Consider the following 20,792-nt stretch of genomic DNA (forward strand, 5'->3'; position numbering starts at 1 on the left):
AGTTTCCAAAGCAGAGTTTACCACTCTCGCTCATTTATCCTTTTCCCAATGGTCCCCTCCCCACACCCACCCACCCCCCCCCCCCAAAAAAAAAAAAACCAATCAACAAAGAAAAGTTTCAGACTTCATTACTCGAAAAAATAATCTTCCCATAGATTCTTGAAACATTCAGGCAATGATTTTCTACTCAGACAGCAGGATAAAAGTCTAGGTTTCAGTAGTCTCCTGTACACATGGGAGTGGGACTACATATAATTAAATTATCCAAACAAAAAATATCAGTTTAAGAGGTTCCTGTACCAGGTCTTGAGTAATAAAGGGTTCACGTACCAGGACTTGGGTAATAAGGGATCTAGTCCAGCATTGAACATTCCAAAAACTATCCAAGTCCAGATCTCACTAGACGGAAGATTCAGCATGTTTTTTATTTGATTTGAATGCTTTAACACAAATAAACAGGCATAGCTGTGCACCCACCGCAAGCACCAAAAAAAAAAAGCAAAGCAAAATAAGCTATGTGACAATATGCTATACTGAAAAAATATAGCTACCTCCTCAGCTCGCAGTGTCCAGTATTGATCATTTATGTTCTCTATCTTTTCACTTGGAGGAAAGATCTGCAAGGATGTTATTCAAGAATTATTCACCAAACAAGAATGAACATCAATAGACAAAGTTCTCTAATTAATTTATAGATGCTGGCCCATACAGATCCACAGCAACTCCTTTATTTCAGATTTGCCTCATTTATTAGTTCTGATCAGGGACATCCGCACTCAAAACATAACAGGGTTTAGTGACCTCAGCTACTAATGTAGACTAATTCCGAACCAGAAAAATTGAGCTAGAGACTAGTACAAACAAGATCACAGAACAGAAAATATAGGATATAGAAGGAATCCACCAAACCGTGAAGAGAATCCACCTTAGCCTTTATTTGAAACCCACCAAGCACACTGCTGAATCTTCAGCAGCAAAGATTCTGAAAAACTGAAGTGATATTATTTCAAATCATTGGGGGGCAGCCTGTGGACTTTAAAAAAAAAGGCGTACCCAATGCACAAGGCTCCCGCCACTGCGGGGTCTGGGGAGGCTCATACTGTACACAGCCTTACCCCTGTGCTTTCGCAGAGGCTGTTTCCAGACTCAAACCCTCGACCTCTTGATCACAATGGAGTAACCTTACCGTTGCACCAAGGCCTGTGGCCCTTATATCCTTTCATAATGTGAGCAAACCCATGTATGATAGCATTAGAACTGATTATAGATAACCTTATCCAAAAGAAAATAATAAAAAATAGCAACCTATTTCTAAGATAAGAGGTAAACTGGGTTGTAAACATTAAGCTTATTCCAGCTAAAAATAAGATAAAAGAATAAATACAAATTTAAATAGATAACAATTATTAAGACCCCAACTAATCCCGTATTCTTACCTCCACCCTACAATAGGCCCATTAATAATTTAATATAGCCAAATACAAGGAAAGCCCCTTAGACCAAAGACCCAACACAAGGCTTATTTCCACTAACATGAGCCTAATTCAGTAATTTTATCTGCATCAGCTACTTAACTTGGGAATCTCGGTTCAACAATCCGAGTTAAAGAAATTTAATCTTTGGTCATAATACAGCTGCCCAAAAGTATCAATGTTAATCCACTACAAGCAATTATAAATGGAATAATGAAACACATACCTTATAGATTTTGTGATAGAAAACTTCAAGCAATCTGAGTTCTGCATTGGGATGAGACAGCTCAACCTGCTCCATGATGTCACAAAAATAGGTTTACTTTCAACTTACTTTTATAGGATGGTTATAACATGAAGAGGAAACAAGCTGACTGAAGAAGAGTTTTCTAAATCAATAAATCAAAAGGCAACATTGAACTCAATAAGAAAGGACCCTAGCAGTCCAGAAAGAGGTTATCATGTATACCCTTCTAAAAGAGAAAAATGAAACAAATAAAATGTCAGAGATGAAGCAAGCACTCACCTTAGTTTTTAGGTCATTAATTACATCCGCTACTGTGCTCTGTTTTGGAAGCCTTATACTATGAATGACCACCTGAAAATGAGATGCAGTGTGATACACAAAATCTTGAAATAACCAAGCAGATGACCATTGAGACTGTACACTCACCTCATCCTTTACGGCCGAGTGGAAAGCAACTTTTAGAGTTTTCAAACCTTGCAATTCTGGTAGAGGGATATCCAATACTTCATAATACAAGATATCGGAAGTCTGTCGAAAATATATCCAATCGAAAATTAGAGCCATTCTAAAGACATGAAACCTCTAAAAAATAATCAGGTTCCAAGTTGATCACCAACCTGATTGTAGTGGACCAGCATGTCTGATAAATGCTCCACCCCCCTGTACTTAATTGGTTGGGGTTTAGGCTGCTGAGAGTAACAATTGTGGGATGTGAGCCTAATTTTGGATGCATCATCCAAACCAAGTTGACGAGCAACTCTTTCAACAACATCATCATATGTGAAAAGCTTTGACCTAGCAATTTCACAAGGAGAAAGCGAAAAAATGACCGAAACAATTTCTCTAATGGTTAAAAATAACAGTAAAAACAAAAGAAATATACACTAATACATACAGCTCCAGACAAAAATCATCCTCCTTTGGTTTCTCTAGAGATCGGAAATGAACCACCTGTTAATCATCAAATTATGTAAAGTCATGTTTTTAGATATTCAGAATGAAGTAATAAAAAGATAACAAGTTATACTTAGCTAGAAAACAAAAAAACAACGCCGTTAAAAAGTGAACTTTGACTATTCTAACACTTGTAAGCAACAATCTTCATGAATCATGACAGGTGTTTATAAATTGTTCCTGAAAACAATCTGACAAAACAGTGCAGAAGACCAGAATAATGCATCAAGCAGAACTGATGAAACAATTTCAAATTGGGCAGGATTGCCACCCATAATAGTCCTAGGGAATTCAAAGTCCTTTACCTTCAATAAAATTGTTCACAAGACCAGCATACTTTTAGGCAAATTTTTTTCAATGAATGACAGACTTTACTAAAGCAAAAGGTAAGCTGCACAACCATAAAGTACAACAAGATGAAAAAGGACAAAAGCCAGCCATCCTCAAGTAGAGACTACAATAATGGGAACTCTCCCAAATTCCATACAGTACTCCTGTGTTTTTTACTCATCCGCCAAGAGACAAAACATTTCCACCCATATTAATGAGACTTAACCTTCTAATGAGATGCATGCATCTCCGAGGACCACCTCGGATGCAGTTCAGCCATTTCCGAGTAGGGTGAACTGCCATCAAGCATCAAGAATAGCATCCACCAAGAAGTCTCTGAACCATCATTGCCACCTTCAGCTCTGCAGTGATAGTAAATCCCATTTTGATTCTTAAAGACCAATCCCATTCCTGCTGGCACAGTTATGCCAAAAACTGGTCATCAAACTAAATTTTTGATAGCATTGGGAAGGGGAGAAACCCAACATTAGAGAGCAAGAGCAGCCATAGTGGATGCAATAGATACCCAATAGCATAAGAAGGAATTAATGCCTATGAAAGTCCACCAGGAGACAAAATCCGGCTGTTCTCATGACCATGGTTCGAGAACTCAGTTTCGGTACTGGTTTCGCCCAACCAGAAAACCGAGCTGGACCGAGATCTCAGCGAGTTGGTGCTTTTTTTTTTAACTCAGTGGCTGGTTTTGGTGAATTTTTGACCAAGTTTGGTCATGAAACTTGGTATACGGCCTATTTTGGGTCATTTAAACACAATGGCACTATCGGATTGTCTAAAATCAAAGTCCAAATAGGAGTTTGACTTTGGACCCTAGTTTGGTAGGCTATGATGTTCCTAATAGGCCCTATTCTACACATAATTTAGTAATAGAAAGCAATCCAAGCATAAAATTAATATATAACAACTTAAATAAGAATTAAAAATGTAAAAGTGTAAAAATACATCAATCTTAACATATACATCTATCATCCCAAGCCATATTCGAATCAAGTATTCCTCTGGATGTGCCACATAGGATTTCCATGTCATAGTGTTGTTGAAGAATCGCATATAGTCTTCCATACAATTCATATAAGTGTTGTCATCAACTAACTGAAGGTGCCCTACCCTAGGGTATGGAAGAGGCGGTTGCGATGAGATCGATCCACTGCTACTGCCACCAGGCTGTTGAACTACCATCGACATGTATGGCACTATAGCTGGGTTGGGACTATGAATGTCGTCCACAAATCCTGACCCAATACTTCGACTATCAAACTCATGTGCAGTGTACTGACTACGGCTGCCCAAACTGACCATAACCACTATATTCGGAACCAGTGCTCTCATGGCCATACTCATAGTCATACTGGGGCTGAGATGCATGCCACGACTGATGCTAACTAGTAGTGTCTGTACTCATGCTTCCGAAACTTTCAAGCGAGAAACGAGATCTCGATTGGTCTCGATCAAAATCTGCACCTTTTATATGGGCCGGATGATTAAGTGAACAAAGATCTCGGCCGAGATATTGTAAACCATGCATTTCGCCAGTCATCTCGTCTTGCCTTTCCAAAAAACTGAGTTATTAGCGAGATCTTGCCGAGTTCTTGTTCAATGCTCATGACAATAATAAGCTACATCCCAACAAGATTTATTTGTTCACATGACAATAATAAGTTACATCCCAAGAGGATCTATTCCATCCTCTAAACATCCTTTTGTTCCTGCCTTCCAAATATTCCAAATGCCAAGTAGAGACTTAAAAGTGTCAAAGCAGCTTTCCTCTCTTTTCAGGGGAAATCAATAGCCAAAATCCCATATTTTACCACAAAGAATACACCTGGACTCTTCAGTTGATCTTGTACTCATACAGACATCACACAAAAGAGTAAGAGCAGCAGCAAACATGTCAGATACTAAAATTCCGCCAGTTACTTTTCAACTTGGTCTTGTTAACTTGGCTAGATTATGATGCTTTTGAAGAACCACCCAATTGTTTAAACTTGGCAACTATAGGACATAGTAGATGACATCATAATCATCGCAAATCGACACTAAAACATAAAAACATGCTTGCCCAAAACACTGAAACAATTATTACTGTTTAACCTAATGAACTGTAGAATATTGATTTATGATATAACATACCACTAAATTCACTATTACTTAACCTAGCACACTGTAGAATGCCATTTACAATATAATATAACACTCAAGAGTTCTGCATTGCCCTCTTCCTTCTACAACAATAACTGCCAATGCTACTATTAACACAACTAATATTATCATTAGTACATAATTTGCTGCCAAATGTTGTTTTGAGCAAATATGAAAAGTGAATGCTTGTAAAATAGTCAATAGAGACTTGCACTTATTCAGAAATGGCATACCTGGCGATTGTGTACATATTCCAAAAATGATGGCACATCAGGATAACGGTATTGTTCATCACTGTCAACTGGAGTACACTTTTGAAAACAAATTATGTCCCCATCTTCAAGCTGCAAACATAGGGAACATATTATAGAAATCGGCACAGAAAATGAAAGCAACAATCACATAATAAAATCATCCCTACATAATAAATACCTGGCTAGATCGAAAAGTGAGTTTCTTGTCGATATGTTCACACATGACAGTAGGCTCAAACTTAATTTCCTGGTCAGCACAAAAGCATAGGCATAAAACTTGGATAAAACCAATTCCCAATGTATGGTATAACAACAACAACTAAGCCTTATCCAAACTAAATGGGGTTGGCTACATGGATCCGTTCAAAGCCACAAAAAAAAGGTAAATAAAACAAGGACAAAGCAAGGCTTAGTTGTTGTTAAAGGACCAAAGATTAACCTCATAGAGCTCAATTTCTTCATTGGGGGCAAAGCCAGCCATTTCATTTAGTTTTGTAAGGATATCCACTGGCTTACCAATACCCTTAACAAAAAGCCTTCCAACATACCTGACAAAATTAAACAAAAAGTAAAATAAAATTAATCATGTCATTTGTTTACCCCAAAAAAATGTCTTGAGAAGACACAGTAAGAGGGTAGGAAACACTAAGCACCGGAGCTCTTCTTTCTCAGCATCATATAGCTTGAAGAAAAGCAGAATATCCTCTTTTGTCTTGTCCGGTGGAGGAATAGAATGCAAATCCTGTATGACATTACAAAAAAGCATTGAGAGTGCACAGAACAAGACTCAAGTAAGCTTGACAATGTATTATATTAAATTAAAATAAGAACAGTTACCGGCCCAAGCTCCACTTCCAAGAATAACTTAAGTTCTGCATTATGAGCTTTATTTGAAACCTCCCTCAACTGTCCAACCTACAAAAAAGGTTGCATAAATCATAAAATGCATGTTTTCCATGTACTAGGGAGTAATAACATTAAAGAACCAGCCAACCTGTTGATAAAATCGCCTAAACCAGAATCAGGAGCTTAAATTATAAAGAAAACTAATAGGGTTTCAAAGATACTTTGTCGGGGGGGAAATTGGGTTTTGACAATAATCTCAACCCTCAATAAAATTCCTTCATCTAACATAACCACTGGCAGAGCAGCAAACAGTTTGAATTCAGCTTAGATCAGAAAAAGAATTAGTTCAAAGCCCAAAATTTAGCATCCTTAAGTTCCACTACTGCTAGATTAAATTCTGAAGAGACAAGTCTACTTTGACATACCTTCCACCAGTTTTGAATACTCTGGCATTAACCTCTACATAAAGGCCTTACAATGTCAAATGACATACATAAACCCACCTGATGAATTTAAGCTTGATGGTTGTTTTGCAAGGACATCACTGATTCCTCCTTTTTTTTCTTTTTTTTTTGGAGGGTGGGGGGAGAGGAAAGATTTAGTATACATTAAGATGGTAAGACCACTTATTCCCACCCAACCCAACCCCCCCCCCCTCCCCCAAAAAAAAACTGAGTGAAGGTGGGATTCGGCCACACAACTGAGTCCCTCATAGAACAAATGATACAATTGCCCGGTGTAGGTGAGACATGACTGATTCTTGCTCATGTATTTAATAATAAAGTCCCCCAACATTGAGAAAAAAGGAATAAAGGAATAAACATCCAAGAAGGATTTGCAAGGTGTAAAAAAGATGCGTGCAAAACAGAAGTGCAGCAACAAGATATAGTGAGTAGACAGCCAGTAAGCAAGAGATTTTCTCCTTAATGAAATCCCAAAGGGTACATTGATTGCAAATTTTCTTATTGCATACTTCAGAAGGTGAAACCCTTTGACAAAGTAGAGATAGTCTGCTGGAAGGAATGGCACCCTTCACCAAACGAAACAGGGGTTCAGAATAATTACAACCTCGCTCTCTTCTTTCTTTTTTTTTTTTTTGGGTGGGGGGGGGGGGGGACAAGTGAAGAAAAGCAATAGCTTTCATCAATGCTTTGTAATCTTCACTCAGAACCCTTCTTCCGGAATTTGCATTCTCCTCATCAAGACAAGGAACCCTAACCAGAGAAATAAATTTAACTCATTCAACACCTAGAGAATGTATATCCCCAGCAGATGGAGGACATAACAAACACAAAGGACCCCATCAACAAAAATCAAGATGACTGTGGTAGGGTAATATCGCTTGAATGCCTAACGAAGGTGTAGGTGACTTGCCTTTCCCCCCCCCCCCCCTCTTTAATACAGAGCACCAAGAAGTAAGGCAATGCATATATTGCAAGATTCATGATAACTAATGAAATATAGGCGACTGGATAACTAGAATTTTTTTTTTACGGGTGAAAAAAGCTGCAAGAAATAAAGCAGTAAACATAGTGCTAGATTCATGATTACTTTAGAGTTATAAAACAATTAAGATATGACTGGAAGTATTTACAGATTGTTGCTCTTCCTGGTGAGTCAATGGCCGGTTTGGACGATATGTATGGTTTTGACGCTTGGCCCACAGCCAAAAGCGCTGATATTGCACTGGAATACCAAAGTCTTTCGCAACCTCCTCCTGTGGACCACTTCAATGGTTAGATAATACCAGAACAACTTGATTATTGCAACTTCTTTGCATGTATGAATAGACCATACATCACTAAGATAAAACAATCATTCATTAGTGAACCAAGTGCTTATACCCAAAAAAATGAAAGAGGGTCATCATAACAAAGTAAATAAATATATGAAACCAATAATTCCCCAGGAGCACCAAATTTATGATCATAATGAAGAGTAGGTCCCTTTGCTAAAATGTACAAGTAATACCAATTGCAAAGATCTGAAGAAAAATTGCACCCCATAAAAACTGGTTCTCTACCCTCATGACCTAAGAACTCTGAAAGATACCCTTGGGGAAAGAATTCCACACACAGGAATTTTTTCTCTTGGTCACTTCCCAAGGGTAAACCACCTTGAAGAATTTAAGGAATACGTCAATCCTTCAAACTAAAAGTACAGAGACATCTTGAATACCAACAAAAATTGCATTGGCGTTTCGAGAAGCAATTACAGAAGCATTCAACAATATTAGCTCAGCTAGATATACAATTATATATCATCATATGTCTGAGGGGGTAATGTCGTCCTAGCTAGATGTTAGATCTACTAGGAACCAGGTCAACAAAATTCTGTTAAGCTACTGGTTTAGAGGGCAGATTTTGATGAACTTGGTCAAGGCAAGGGTTAGACTTAGGGTATTGGGTTTGAATTTTATAGGGTAAAGCAGGGCAGGTTTAGAGGAGTCTAAAGAACCTGGTTTTGTGAGTATTGAATGAGAATTTCAAAATCAGAAAAATTAGGGTTTCGTGTTTGGTTTTGGGGAAGGAGGAGGTGGTGATTTTGGGTCTATAATGGAGGTTTGGTCCAAGATTTGGATCGAATTTCCCAAATAGGGAGAGGAAGGTTCGATCCTAATATGGAGGGGTTTTGAGGGTAGGTTAGGTCCGGACAGGTTCTAGGTTATTTAGGGTTTAATGGATATGAGGAGGGATGTGGGATTTGAGATAATAAAAGGGACAGAACTTAGGATCGAGTGAGGGGACTGGTCTAGGGATGCTGTGACTGAAAGTTGGATGGATTCTAATGGAGGAATAAGATGGAAAGTAATTGCAGCAATTAGAAACACTTACTGGATTTGTAGAACAGCAACTAGAAGCTAGAGAAGAGAACCTCCCGATCTGAACAGATGTAGGGAGTCAACTGGAGTCTTACCAATCCCTCCCTCGAATCCACAAGGCAAGCTCACAAGGGAGCTGGGCAGCAGCAACTATGGCAGCAAACTTTGAAACAAATTTTAGCAAAATAGGTAGTGGGGAGCCTCCCACGATTTACTTAGCTATATAAGGCTGAAAGCCCAAAACCTAATACAAGATCCTCTAGGGACCAATAGGAATACAAGGTCCTCTAAGGACCAATAGAAATAGGTTAACTCCTAGCCAATAGGAGTGAATCACTTAAATTGAACCAAAGGTTGAACCTGGTTCAATTTAAGTTTACAAAATAAACCTGGTTCAAATTAAGTTTTACAAAAGAAGCTAAGCATAGAATAAAAACTAAGGCTCCTCAATCGGCCCTAAGCTTAGGGCTGTCTTTTCTTCTTGCGGCTGCTTGGACCTGCATCAGCTCTCCCCGGCTTAAAAACATTCATCTCCGATGAATGAATAAAGGCCATGTAGTGGTCATACAACTCAGGGTCAAGCTTCTTGAAATCATCTGCATGAATCCAAGTACTGTCCTGGCGTGGGCGACCTTTCCATTTGATGAGGAAGGAATGGTAACCGGTGCCATGTCGAGTGGTCTTGTGCATGTCATCCAGAACCTCCTCAATCATTTACTGAAAATAAATTGCCCCCTTAACAAAGCTGTAGTTAAGAACTTTTCCCCCTGATGCAGGTCCAAGCAGGATGATCATCAGAGATGTCAAATGGCGCCTTAGACAGCACGAGAGAAAGGTTAAGGTTAGTGCCATCACTCCTGACAAATTCCAGGAAGTATATTGCCATGAGTTAAACTAACTCATTCTTTTCAGGCCCAGAAAATTGACATCTGGCCAATAAAGGTCACCATATAAAATTGTTTTATAAGCAATTTAGTCAGTAAAAATTAAAAGAGAAAATCTCTATATTAGCCCTGTTTTGGAAGGCTGCCTAAATGGTCCACCATTTTTTAGAACTTGGAAAAATAATGCGGCAATTCAAGCCGTTGGATAGAACGGACAAAGCATGATAAGCCACATGCCAAATTACAGAACCTAATTTAATCAAACCCCCTATTATTGTCGGGTTTGTCCATGCATGTCTACATTACTCCGACCACTACTACACTCTCCTCATAGTACTAGATTTTTCAAAGTTCTACTTTGACACTTAGCAACTCTGATTTTTTGATGAAACATGACATGTGAGCTGGGACTTAGTGGTCTACCTCCCCCACAGTATTTGAGCCCCATCTGATCTGCCATGTGGCAGATTTTTAGGGTCGTTTTGGTGAGGCTTCCTAAGTAAACCGTCAAAGAAACCTTAACCGCAAAAAAAAAAAAAAAAAAAAAAAAAAGAAGCCACAACATCACCGAAGCTGGAGTTTTTTTTTTAAATACATACTACATTTTATGGGAACTCCATTATCCACTGTGAAGAATGTCTTTGCAACAGGATCTTTTAAGAACTCAAGGGAAGCACAAAAACACAACATGGTAATTCTTTATCACATTCTATTTATTTGCAAAACCAAAGCACTAAGCATGATGATAAATAGGGTAGAAGAAAAATGGGGAATACTTTAAAGGCTTCTCAGTTTCTAAACATGGACCAATATTTATTAATTGCATTTTGCAGATGACTTATTTTTTATAGACAATCACACCACCGAGGAACAAATATCAAACACTTCATGATTCCGGTTGGAGATGCTGTAACGAATCAAGAAAATGCCGCTAACCTTAACCATAAGGGGTGCAACCACCCCAATAAAAATTTGGGACAGGAAACTCAAGCGCAAAGCCATGTGAGATCAGATAGTGGAAAAGGCAGAGCAATGATTAAATTGGAAAGTGCAAAGGAAGTCGGCAAAACCTCGATTAAGAATGCCTCACCAAAACGTCCATAAAAATAATCAAGGTTCAATATGACGAGTATAGCACATTAACATGCACATAACACCATGGGCCCATGGGCGATATAGGAACAGAAGGAATCCTTTGAGAGAGGAAAAGAGATGTAAATAATAATGACACTAAGGGAGAGATAGAAAAAGAGATCATTATAAAAAGTACAGAAAGGAAACTCTACTTAAGGGTCTTTTTGGTATCATTTTTCTTTTTTTTTTTTTTTGGCTTATTTAAAAAAAAAAAATCATTACTGAAAACCATTTTGATCAAAAAACAAAAACTGTATGGTAACTACTAAACACAATAGATTATAGAATGAAAAAAAGTTTGGTTACTACCTATCTGTAAATAATTATATAACATTTTTGAACAAATGGACCCAAGTCATGGAAATTCAGTATTGAAATTAGGCTTTTTTTAAGAGAGATTGGCCCAAAGCCCATATATATTTTAGTGGTAGGTGAAGAAATTCTCCCATCACCCATCTTCTTTCCCAAATCAACTCTAACCATAAGGGATGGGGATTCTTCTCCTGAAATACAACATCAATCTGTGCTCTAGGAATCAACTGGGAGGTAGCTGCAATTTGAGTTTGGGCACTAGCTTCCCGTGTCTCATGATGAAGAATCGACCGCCATTGTCAATAGTAGTGAGAGTATAGTCAGAGAGATAATCTGCAACAGAGAAAAAGATAAAAGGAGCGTTCCACTGCAGGATTGCAGGGTAGAGAAGCTAGCTTTAGAAGGGAAAATGAGAAGCCCCATGAAGCAAGCATCTCTGATTAGTGAAGGATGGAGCAAAGTTGGAGCTTTCGGAAGAACAAACTGGGGCAATCGGCAGTGGCAACCTCTCTGAACATGGGAAGAGTTTCGACGATACCCAATTAAAGCCCACTGGGTGAGAGTAAATTGGCACCTGCTGCGACATTTTGCTGAGAATTGGCACCAAAGGGAATAATGGTGGGTCAATAGGCATGGTTCATGGTTATATTCAATGTGGAAACCGATCCAGAATTCCGATACGCAGATGCACCATTTCCATATATTGCAGGTTCATGGAGATCCGACTGGGAGACCTTACAATGCCCATGCTTAATGATTTTATTGAACATCTCCCCTTCTGATGGTACACCCTGACCCTAGATCTTCTTAATCTTCCTCTGTCTCAACTTTCAATTTCAATACCGTGCCAATATATCAGTAATCTTAATATAAAGAAAAACAGAAACTTATGAAAGATCACTCATAATTGCAGAACCACCACCGAGGAACAACAACTGAAATAACGAAAAATACCAAGTCTTCTCTCACCTTCTTCGTTGCAGGAAGAAGACGAAGAAGGGGGCTTGCCTTTCCCAAACCTAAAACAAATGTCTACCCCTCATATTTGGGTCTTATGAGCACGTACTCATTAAACTTGAGCGAAAAAATGAAGGAAAAACATTTTTGGCCACAATTCATAATAGACTCTTGAGTCTATTATGATTTTGGGGGTGTTTTCAGTTACTTTAAATAAAAACAAGTTTCAAAAATGATAACAAACAGATGAAAAAATGAAAAATGATACCAAAAAGACCCTAAACAATTTTTTTCTTTTTTTGAGAGGGGGCAGAGGAAGAGGAAAACTATGGTGAAGTTATCTAATTACCTTCTGGAGTTGTCTACTTGTTATTAGGTGTTTTTCTTCTACATATTTTTATTCCCTTTACTTCTAGTGCCAAAGGTGTCAGGCTGCGTACATTATGTCCCTCCCCAGACCCCGCAGTGGTGGGAGCCTCGTGCACTGGGTACTTTTTTTTTTTTTTTTAACTTCTAGTGCCAAAGGTAATCCACCACAAAAATTGAAAAGGGTTTCAGTTTCAACAATAAAAGCAGGAATGTGGGACCACTTTATAGTATAGATTCCAGCAGTAAGCAAATACAATTGCGAAAAGAAATACAGCAAGATATCTTGTGAAATGGGGGACGATGTTTTAAAAATACAATTTGATAGATTGCCGATTGGGGTTGCTATTTTTTCAGGGCAGAGAAAGGTTTGAGCTTTTTGACATCATACATGGTGCGGGGAACCACTCATAAATCATAATATCCTGAGTTATTCTCACCCAGGTTAGTTGGGAGAGGGACTAATTGAGTTGAGTTGTAATACCCTGGGTTATTCGAATTTTCGCAATGCAAGGAGATATGGACAAGGGACTATTGGAGGAAGAAGGTAGAGTGTAGGTTCCACCAAATGCAACTCCCATGACATAGCAATCATCCAAGTCGGAGGGATTGGTTTTTAGGTTACTGAGCAGTTTCAGTTGCCTCCTATTGGCTATGGTAAATGGATACACCCCCCCCCTTTCGCACACAATAAAATGTAACTCATCAATGCCACCATATTTACTTTCTTCACCTGAAAAGATATAGATGGTGGATCACTTGATTGGTTGGGGATGAGATCTACAGAATAAACGCCTGATGGGTGGTAATTTGGAGTAATCTATCCGCCATCCATTCACCTAGTGCACTTTTGCCCCATGGCAGTCGGGGAAGATAGTGCAGCACTTTAATGAATCTATACGGCTTACAGACACTGATGTGCAGAAATCTGAAACAGTAAATATTTAAGGAACTCTCCATGAAGTTTAATGAACTTTTTTGGAATGTATGGTGGATTGAGTGTTTGCAGAGAAGGTTCAAATTGTGGAGCTGATTCTAAGGAAATTCAACTGAGCTATATTGATGTCAATATTTCCAGAATGTACAGGCTTCCACAGTCTCAGAATGTGGTGGAGTTGTGCCTCTTTCTGCAGAGAAATTGGGTAACCATCGTCTACATACCTTTGATACAACAATATGAGAGAAAAACAAATAAAGAAACAGGAAAAAGCAATACCATTAGGGGGAGGACAATGGGCACAAGAAAGAAGCAAGGTCTATCAAGCAAGAATCTAGCCCATAGGACAAGTTTTGAGAAGATGGAGATGAGAAATGCTCATCAATATAATTATATGAAAAATGCTTAGGTTAATCCTGAACCAGAAATATCCTGCAAGAGACTAGTAAAGACAGGATCGGAGAAACAGAGAATATAGACCAGGAATATGAGAAAATTATAACTCTAGAAAGAGATATCAGAACAAGCTAGAAACCTGGTCGAGTATTAATCAGAACTAGTAAAATAACTCCGCAATTTATCTCCAAAAACAGGTAAGTGCAGAGATGATGCAGAATTGGTACATCGGTTGGGTTTCAAACTTGGTCCATACCTAGCCCATATTATGGTATTATTTAATTCCATTTTCCAAGCCTATATTCGGCCCAAGTATAGTCATCGGCCAGCTTTATTTGCGGGGAGAATATAGCTATCGATCTTGCTGATTTGAAGGGGGGTTAACTCCAGGTAGATCAGATTTATTTGGAGGTAATTTAAAAGATTCTGTGGGACCCATGCCAGGCTGCATTACAGAAAGATGCTGCCAAAAATCAATCTTGTGTGAGAGATTTTCTGGTGGGGCCCAGCTGTGCTTAGCGATATGTTCGTTTCCTATAATTTTATGATTTTGATTGTATTGCTTATCTAGTCCTTGCATGGGGGACTTCATAGCTTTAAGATTGTTTCCTTTTTAGTTAGATTTGTTTATGTAATTAGTAGTTTTTATTCCTAGGAGACTTTCTATTTCAGTTATCTAGATAGATTGGATTTGATTTGTAATTAGTTTCCAATTAGGATAATGTCTAGCTTGTAAGGGGATTCCTTTCCATGCAAGGAAGGATTCAATTGCAGTAATCCATTAAAGGTTATAAATAACGGAAAGGTTCTGGATTTCAGTGGCCAACGAATTGAAGAAAAAAAAAAAGGAAGATCTGGTTTTTAGACCATGCTATGCTGTGAGATACAGTGGGGAAGGATGAGATACCTGTACCTGTGAGTGGGTGAGAGACCCGGGAGAGAGTGGGTGGTGCAGATCCGGGTTGAAATAACCCTTACTGGGTTGCTTGTGGACCCACTGATGTAGCCTAGGTGGACTAAGTCTCACTTAGGACCAGGTTGTGTATTAGGGTTGGTCGAATGGGGCAGATTAGGTTAATTAGGGCAAAATTAGGTTTAGGAATTGGAGTTTGAGTTAGGGTTTTATTGGATAATGGTATGCAGGTCTTTAGGAGTCTATTGGTATAGGGTTTAGTTAGGTTTGAATAGGAAATAAGATTTCAGAATTATAGGGTTAGGGTTTTGGGTTTTGGGAATGAAGGGAATAAAGGGATCTAGGGTTTCTAAGGGGAGACAGGCCAAGGGATTCTGGCCGAGAGTCACAGTGGTGGGGGAAAGGGTTCGGTTGAAGTTGGGAGAGGTTTGGATGGTTGGTTAGGGCAGGGCAGAGTTTAAGAGTTTTAGGGCTTAAGGAAGAACTAGGGTTTGCAGGGAAAATAGTAGCAGTTTAGGGTTCAGCAATGGAAATAATAAATCAGATGTAACTTACTGGTTGCAGGTCTGAATGTGCAGAAGCAGCAGCCGCTTGAATACTTGAAGAAGCCTCCTGACCTTCACAGTGCAAGGAGTCGCTGGAGAACCCACCCTTAACCACCTTGAGTCCACAAGGATATAAACTCGTAGAAGGAGCAGATGCAGCAGTTCGAGTGCAGCAGTTTCAGATCTGAAATCAGAGAATTTTTTAAGTAGAAGTTGTGGGGGAGCCTCCCACGATTTATCTATTTATAATAAAAAGAGATGGCCAAAAGCCTTACACAAATATGACTTGGAATCCTAGTTCCAAGTCCTAAAACCAGTCCTAATCAGACTAGGACTAGTGACACTAATCTGAAATCTAATTACAACTAAATCACTTGTATTCTAACTAGGAATACAAGTTTCAACAAATAAAATAAATAATAAAAAGAACAACCTATCCCTCTAAAATCGTGGAGGGGATACTAAGCACACTAAAAGACTGTTTTACCCCTACTTAAAGAAAAACAAATTACAGAAAATAAAAGGCTCCAACGAAAATAGTAAAACAGCCACTTCATGGTTTCGGCTTCTTCTTCCTAGTGCTTGGATCTGCATCAGCTCTCCCCGGCTTAGAAACATTCATCTCCGATGAATGGGTGAATGCCATGTAGCGGTCATATAACTCCGGATCGAGCCTCTTGAAATCATCAGCATGTATCCAAGTGCTGTCCTAACGGGGGCGACCTTTCCACTTGACAAGGAAAGAATGGTAACCGGCTCCTTGACGAGTTGTCTTGTGCATATCATCTAGAACGTCTTCAATCACATCTTCCGGAGGTGGCTTCAGTTGGGGCAGCCGCAACATGTGCTCTGAATCGCCATCATCTGAATGATGCCCCCGTGTACAAGTATAAGTCAACCATGTTGAAAACATTGCTTATGCCCATATCATCAGGCAACTCTAGAACATAAGCATTAGGTCCAATACGTTTCAGCACCTTGTATGGACCCATCTTTGGATGGAGCTTACGGTTGACACCCGGTTGGTGTCTCTCTGGATTCACTCGTACCATGACCATGTCTCCGGGCTTGAACTCAACGAACCGGCGATGCTTGTCGGCAACGGACTTGTAGTGATCATAACTGAGTGCAATTTTGCTGCGAACATCTGCATGCACTTCAGTGATATGGCGGATGAATTCATCGGCTTCAACACTTACCCGAGCTTGAGGGGGTAAGGGAATGAGATCAACCGGCCGACGGGGTTGTATCCCAAGGAGAATCTTGAAAAGAGTACGACCGGTGGTCCTGTTCACGGAGCTGTTGTATGCAAACTCAGCAATGTCAAGCATAGAGGGCCACGTCTTCTCATAATCTCGGACCAAACACCGCAGCAAATTACCAAGGCTCCTGTTGACTACCTCTGTCTGTCCGTCAGTCTGGGGATGGAATGCAGTAGAGAACAAAAGCTTGGTGTTTGTCTTCAGCCATAGAGTCTTCCAAAAATAACTCATAAACTTCACATCACGGTCGGATACGATGGTATTGGGTAACCCATGAATGCGCACAATCTCCTTGAAGAATAGCTTGGCAATGTGGGAAGCATCAAGTGTTCTTCGACAAGGAATGAAGTGAGCCATCTTGGTGAATCTGTCAACCACCACCATGATGGAGTCAAATCTTTCTTTAGTAGGGGGAAGACCAAGTACGAAATCCATACTGAGATCAATCCATGGTTGGTGAGGGATCGGCAATGGCGAATAAAGGCCCGTGTTTTGTTTGGTACCTTTAGCTAGTTGGCAAACTCGGCACTGCTTGATTACATGCTCTACATCCTTGGCCAAGTGAGGCCAATAGTACCGATCAGTCACCTGTAAGATGGTTTTATCTTTCCCGAAGTGTCCTCCTAAACCTCCTCCATGTAACTCCCGGATAATGTGGTGTCGTAAGGACGAATCGGGAATGCACAGCCGGGTTCCTAAGAACAAGTAACCATCATGTAATGAGTACTTAGGATGCTGTCCACCCTGCTTCAAATCAGCATATAGGACATGAAAGTCCTTGTCACTAGCATACTCGTCTCTGATCTGCTCGATGCTAAGTTCATAGGCTGAGAAAGTGTTCAAGGTCAGGACTTTTCTACTCAGTGCATCAGCCACTGTATTTTCCTTTCCTGACTTGTATTTGAGGGCAAAGTTGAAATCCTATAAATATGCAACCCATTTAGCATGCCTAGTGCTAATGGACTTCTGTGAGTGGAGGTGCTTGAGTGCCTCATGATCAGTGTACAGGACGAACTCTTTGCCAATAAGGTAGTGTCTCCAATGCCGCAAGACCTGAACAACAGCGTAAAGCTCTATATCATAAGTAGAGTACCGAGTCTTGGCATCATTAAGTTTCTTACTGTAGAATGCAATAGGATGCCCATTCTGCATAAGAACTCCGCCTAGACCAACATGGGAAGCATCAGTAGCAACTTCGAAAATATGGTAAAAGTTGGGCAGGCGTAGCACCGGAGCTTCAGTCATCTTTTTCTTAATCACTTGGAAGGCCTTTTGAGCGGCTGCTGTCCATGCGAACGGACCCTTGTTCTGTTTGGTGCATTCGGTTATGGGTGCCATGATGGCACTGAAATTGCGAATGAATCGCCTGTAAAAAGAAGCCAAACTGTGGAAGCTTCGCACTTCAGTAAATGTCTTCGAAGTAGGCCATTCAACAACGCTTCGGACCTTTTCCGAATCAGCTTCAACACCCTTTGAAGAAATTATAAAACCAAAGAAAACAACCTTGGGCAGCATGAAGGAACATTTCTTTAAATTGATAAACAACTTCTCTTGCCGGAGTACTCTGAGAACTTGTTTCAGGTGGTCTATGTGCTCATCTAGGTCTTTACTGTACACCAAAATATCATCAAAATAAACAAGAAATTTACCGATGAAGGGACGAAGTACCTGGGTCATGACTCTTATGAAGGTGCTAGGTGCATTCGTCAGGCCAAAGGGCATGACCTTCCACTCGAATAGTCCATCTTGGTCTTGAAGGCTGTCTTCCACTCGTCTCCAGGCCGGATGCGAATTTGATGATATCCACTATGAAGGTCAATCTTGGAGAAGATTTTAGAACCGGGCAGCATGTCTAACATATCATCAAGCCTAGGAATTGGGAACCTATACTTGATGGTGATCTTGTTGATAGCTCGGCTGTCCACACACATGTGCCACGAACCATCCTTCTTTGGTGTCAACAAGGCTGGAACACCACAAGGGCTTAGGCTTTCTTCAATAAACCCCTTCTTGAGAAGCTCTCCAACTTGTTTATTTAGCTCTTCATGCTCGGAGGGACTCATCCTATAGGCGGGCAGATTTGGTAACATAGCACCAGGTACCAAGTCGATGGCATGTTGAATGTCTCTGAGTAGAGGTAGCTCATTGGGCAGTTCTTCGGGTATTACATCTGAAAAATCCTGCAGTAATTTCTTGATGGGCTGTGTAAACTTCTGTTCAGATGGGGCAGCAACCTCTTGAGTCACCAAGGCAAGAACCAGACCTGTATCATGGCTGGTTTGTTAAAATCCCCTTTGCGGAACAGCTAGCAATTTATTTTCAGATTCTGTCCCCTTTTTATTAGTGCGCATGACACGACGTTTCCGTATTTCTGCAGGCAAATTAAGTGGATACCACCCGATTTCTTCTCCTTTATGTTGAAATACATAGATTTTTTCTTCCGAGGAGAGCAACGTCATTTTCATAAAGCCACGGTCTCCCTAGTAGAACATCAGTCATTCCCATCGGAATGATATCACACCAAATTTCCTCTGAATATTTTTGGGCTTATAAGGGAACATAGCATCGTTTGTTCACATCAAGCTTATTCCCATTCAATAAGGAGACTTTGTAGGGCATCGGGTGCTTCTCAAATTTCAGATTCGCCTTCTTCACAAGATCTTCAGACACAACATTAACGCAGCTACCACTATCAACAATTATCTGGGCAATGCGGTCACCTGCTCGTAAGCGGGTATAGAAGATGCAACTACGTCGCCAATCTTCACCTTTAGATTCAGCACTCAATATACGTGCTACTACGTGTACACCTCGGGTATCTTCAAGTTCATCACCCAAGTCGTCAAAATAAGCAGCCCCATCATTATCATCATCAGGGGGTAATGCATAAATACCTTGTTCATCAAATTCGTCAGGGCTGTCTTCTTCCTTGTCAGCTACATTGATTGGTCTTTGTCTTTGTAGGCAGTCCTTAGCATAATGTCCCTTTTCATTGCAGCGATAACAAGTATTTGACTCACTAGTGGTCATTGGGGCTTTGCCCTTGTCCATAGGTGAAGAGCTGCCAGAGTAGGGGGCTGTTCGTGTAGAACCAGCAGTGGTGCTATAACCTCTATTGTAACCATTAGTTGGTTTGGATGCTGGAAAAGATTTTCTAGTGTCGACAGCAGTGGAGCCAAACCTTCTAGTGGTGCTCAATAGGTCTTCAGCCTTCAATGCCTTCTCAAAGCAGTCCTTGATGTCCATAACATCCACAACGCCAATAGCTCTAATGATATCAGATCTCAATCCCAACCAAAATCGAGATAACATCTGAGTAGCACTTTCTATGGTGTCAGTACGAGATGAGAGAGAATCGAACTTTTGCATGTACTCGGATACAGTCATATTCCCTTGACGAAGGAAGTTGAATTGATCTTGCATCTAAGCTGTATAGTGTCTTGGTAAGTACTTCTCTTTCAGATCATACTTCATATCCTCCCAGTTGGTAGGTGCTTTGCCTTCACGTTCCATGTCCCTCTCTGTCATACGCCACCATTCTCGAGCAGAGCCAATTAATTTAGTACGTGTCAGTCTCATCTTTCGGTCTTCAGGCAAGTCATACCAGTCAAAATAGTCATCTAGGGCATCAAGCCAGTCATAGAATTTCTGTGGATCACTATGCCCATCATACTCTTTCAGTTCGAGCTTGACCTTTTGTGTATCAAATCTCCTGTTATGACCTTCATCTCCAATGAAGTAGGATCTCAAGTTTTCCTCAAAGTTAGGTCTTCGAGGTGCTTCAGTAGTTCTGTCCCTGTCTTCTCTATAGTCATCTCTGTCATACCTATGCCGATCCCTGTAACCTTGTTCATGTCTAGACTGATCTCTGTGGTCCCTGTGACGTCTAGGATGATCTCTGTGATGTTCATCCCTTCCCAGAGTTCCATGAACTTCAGAATGTACTTGTAATCGATCCTCCTCTACATATAGAGGGTTGTTTACAATAGGCACAGCTGGCCTTTG

General features: G+C 40.1%; 1 protein-coding gene across 6 annotated transcripts in view; it reads right to left on the reverse strand.

Annotated features, from left to right (window-relative positions):
* LOC122650179 (ubiquitin C-terminal hydrolase 13) overlaps positions 1-20,792 on the reverse strand; it is a 48,749-nt gene that overhangs the window by 2,120 nt on the left and 25,837 nt on the right. For all 6 annotated transcript variants that reach the window (XM_043843503.1, XM_043843505.1, XM_043843504.1 and 3 more), the window contains exons 16-27: positions 7,855-7,977; positions 6,252-6,329; positions 6,068-6,156; positions 5,854-5,962; positions 5,593-5,661; positions 5,394-5,504; positions 2,615-2,670; positions 2,337-2,514; positions 2,146-2,247; positions 1,999-2,070; positions 1,699-1,764; positions 552-617 (exon numbers count right to left, since the gene is read on the reverse strand). In XM_043843503.1, coding sequence (XP_043699438.1) covers positions 552-617; positions 1,699-1,764; positions 1,999-2,070; positions 2,146-2,247; positions 2,337-2,514; positions 2,615-2,670; positions 5,394-5,504; positions 5,593-5,661; positions 5,854-5,962; positions 6,068-6,156; positions 6,252-6,329; positions 7,855-7,977 — 1,119 coding nt within the window. The remainder of the gene's footprint in view (positions 1-551; positions 618-1,698; positions 1,765-1,998; positions 2,071-2,145; positions 2,248-2,336; positions 2,515-2,614; positions 2,671-5,393; positions 5,505-5,592; positions 5,662-5,853; positions 5,963-6,067; positions 6,157-6,251; positions 6,330-7,854; positions 7,978-20,792) is intronic.

This window comes from Telopea speciosissima, chromosome 2 (assembly GCF_018873765.1).
Source record: "Telopea speciosissima isolate NSW1024214 ecotype Mountain lineage chromosome 2, Tspe_v1, whole genome shotgun sequence".
NCBI classification, from domain to species: Eukaryota; Viridiplantae; Streptophyta; class Magnoliopsida; order Proteales; family Proteaceae; genus Telopea; species Telopea speciosissima.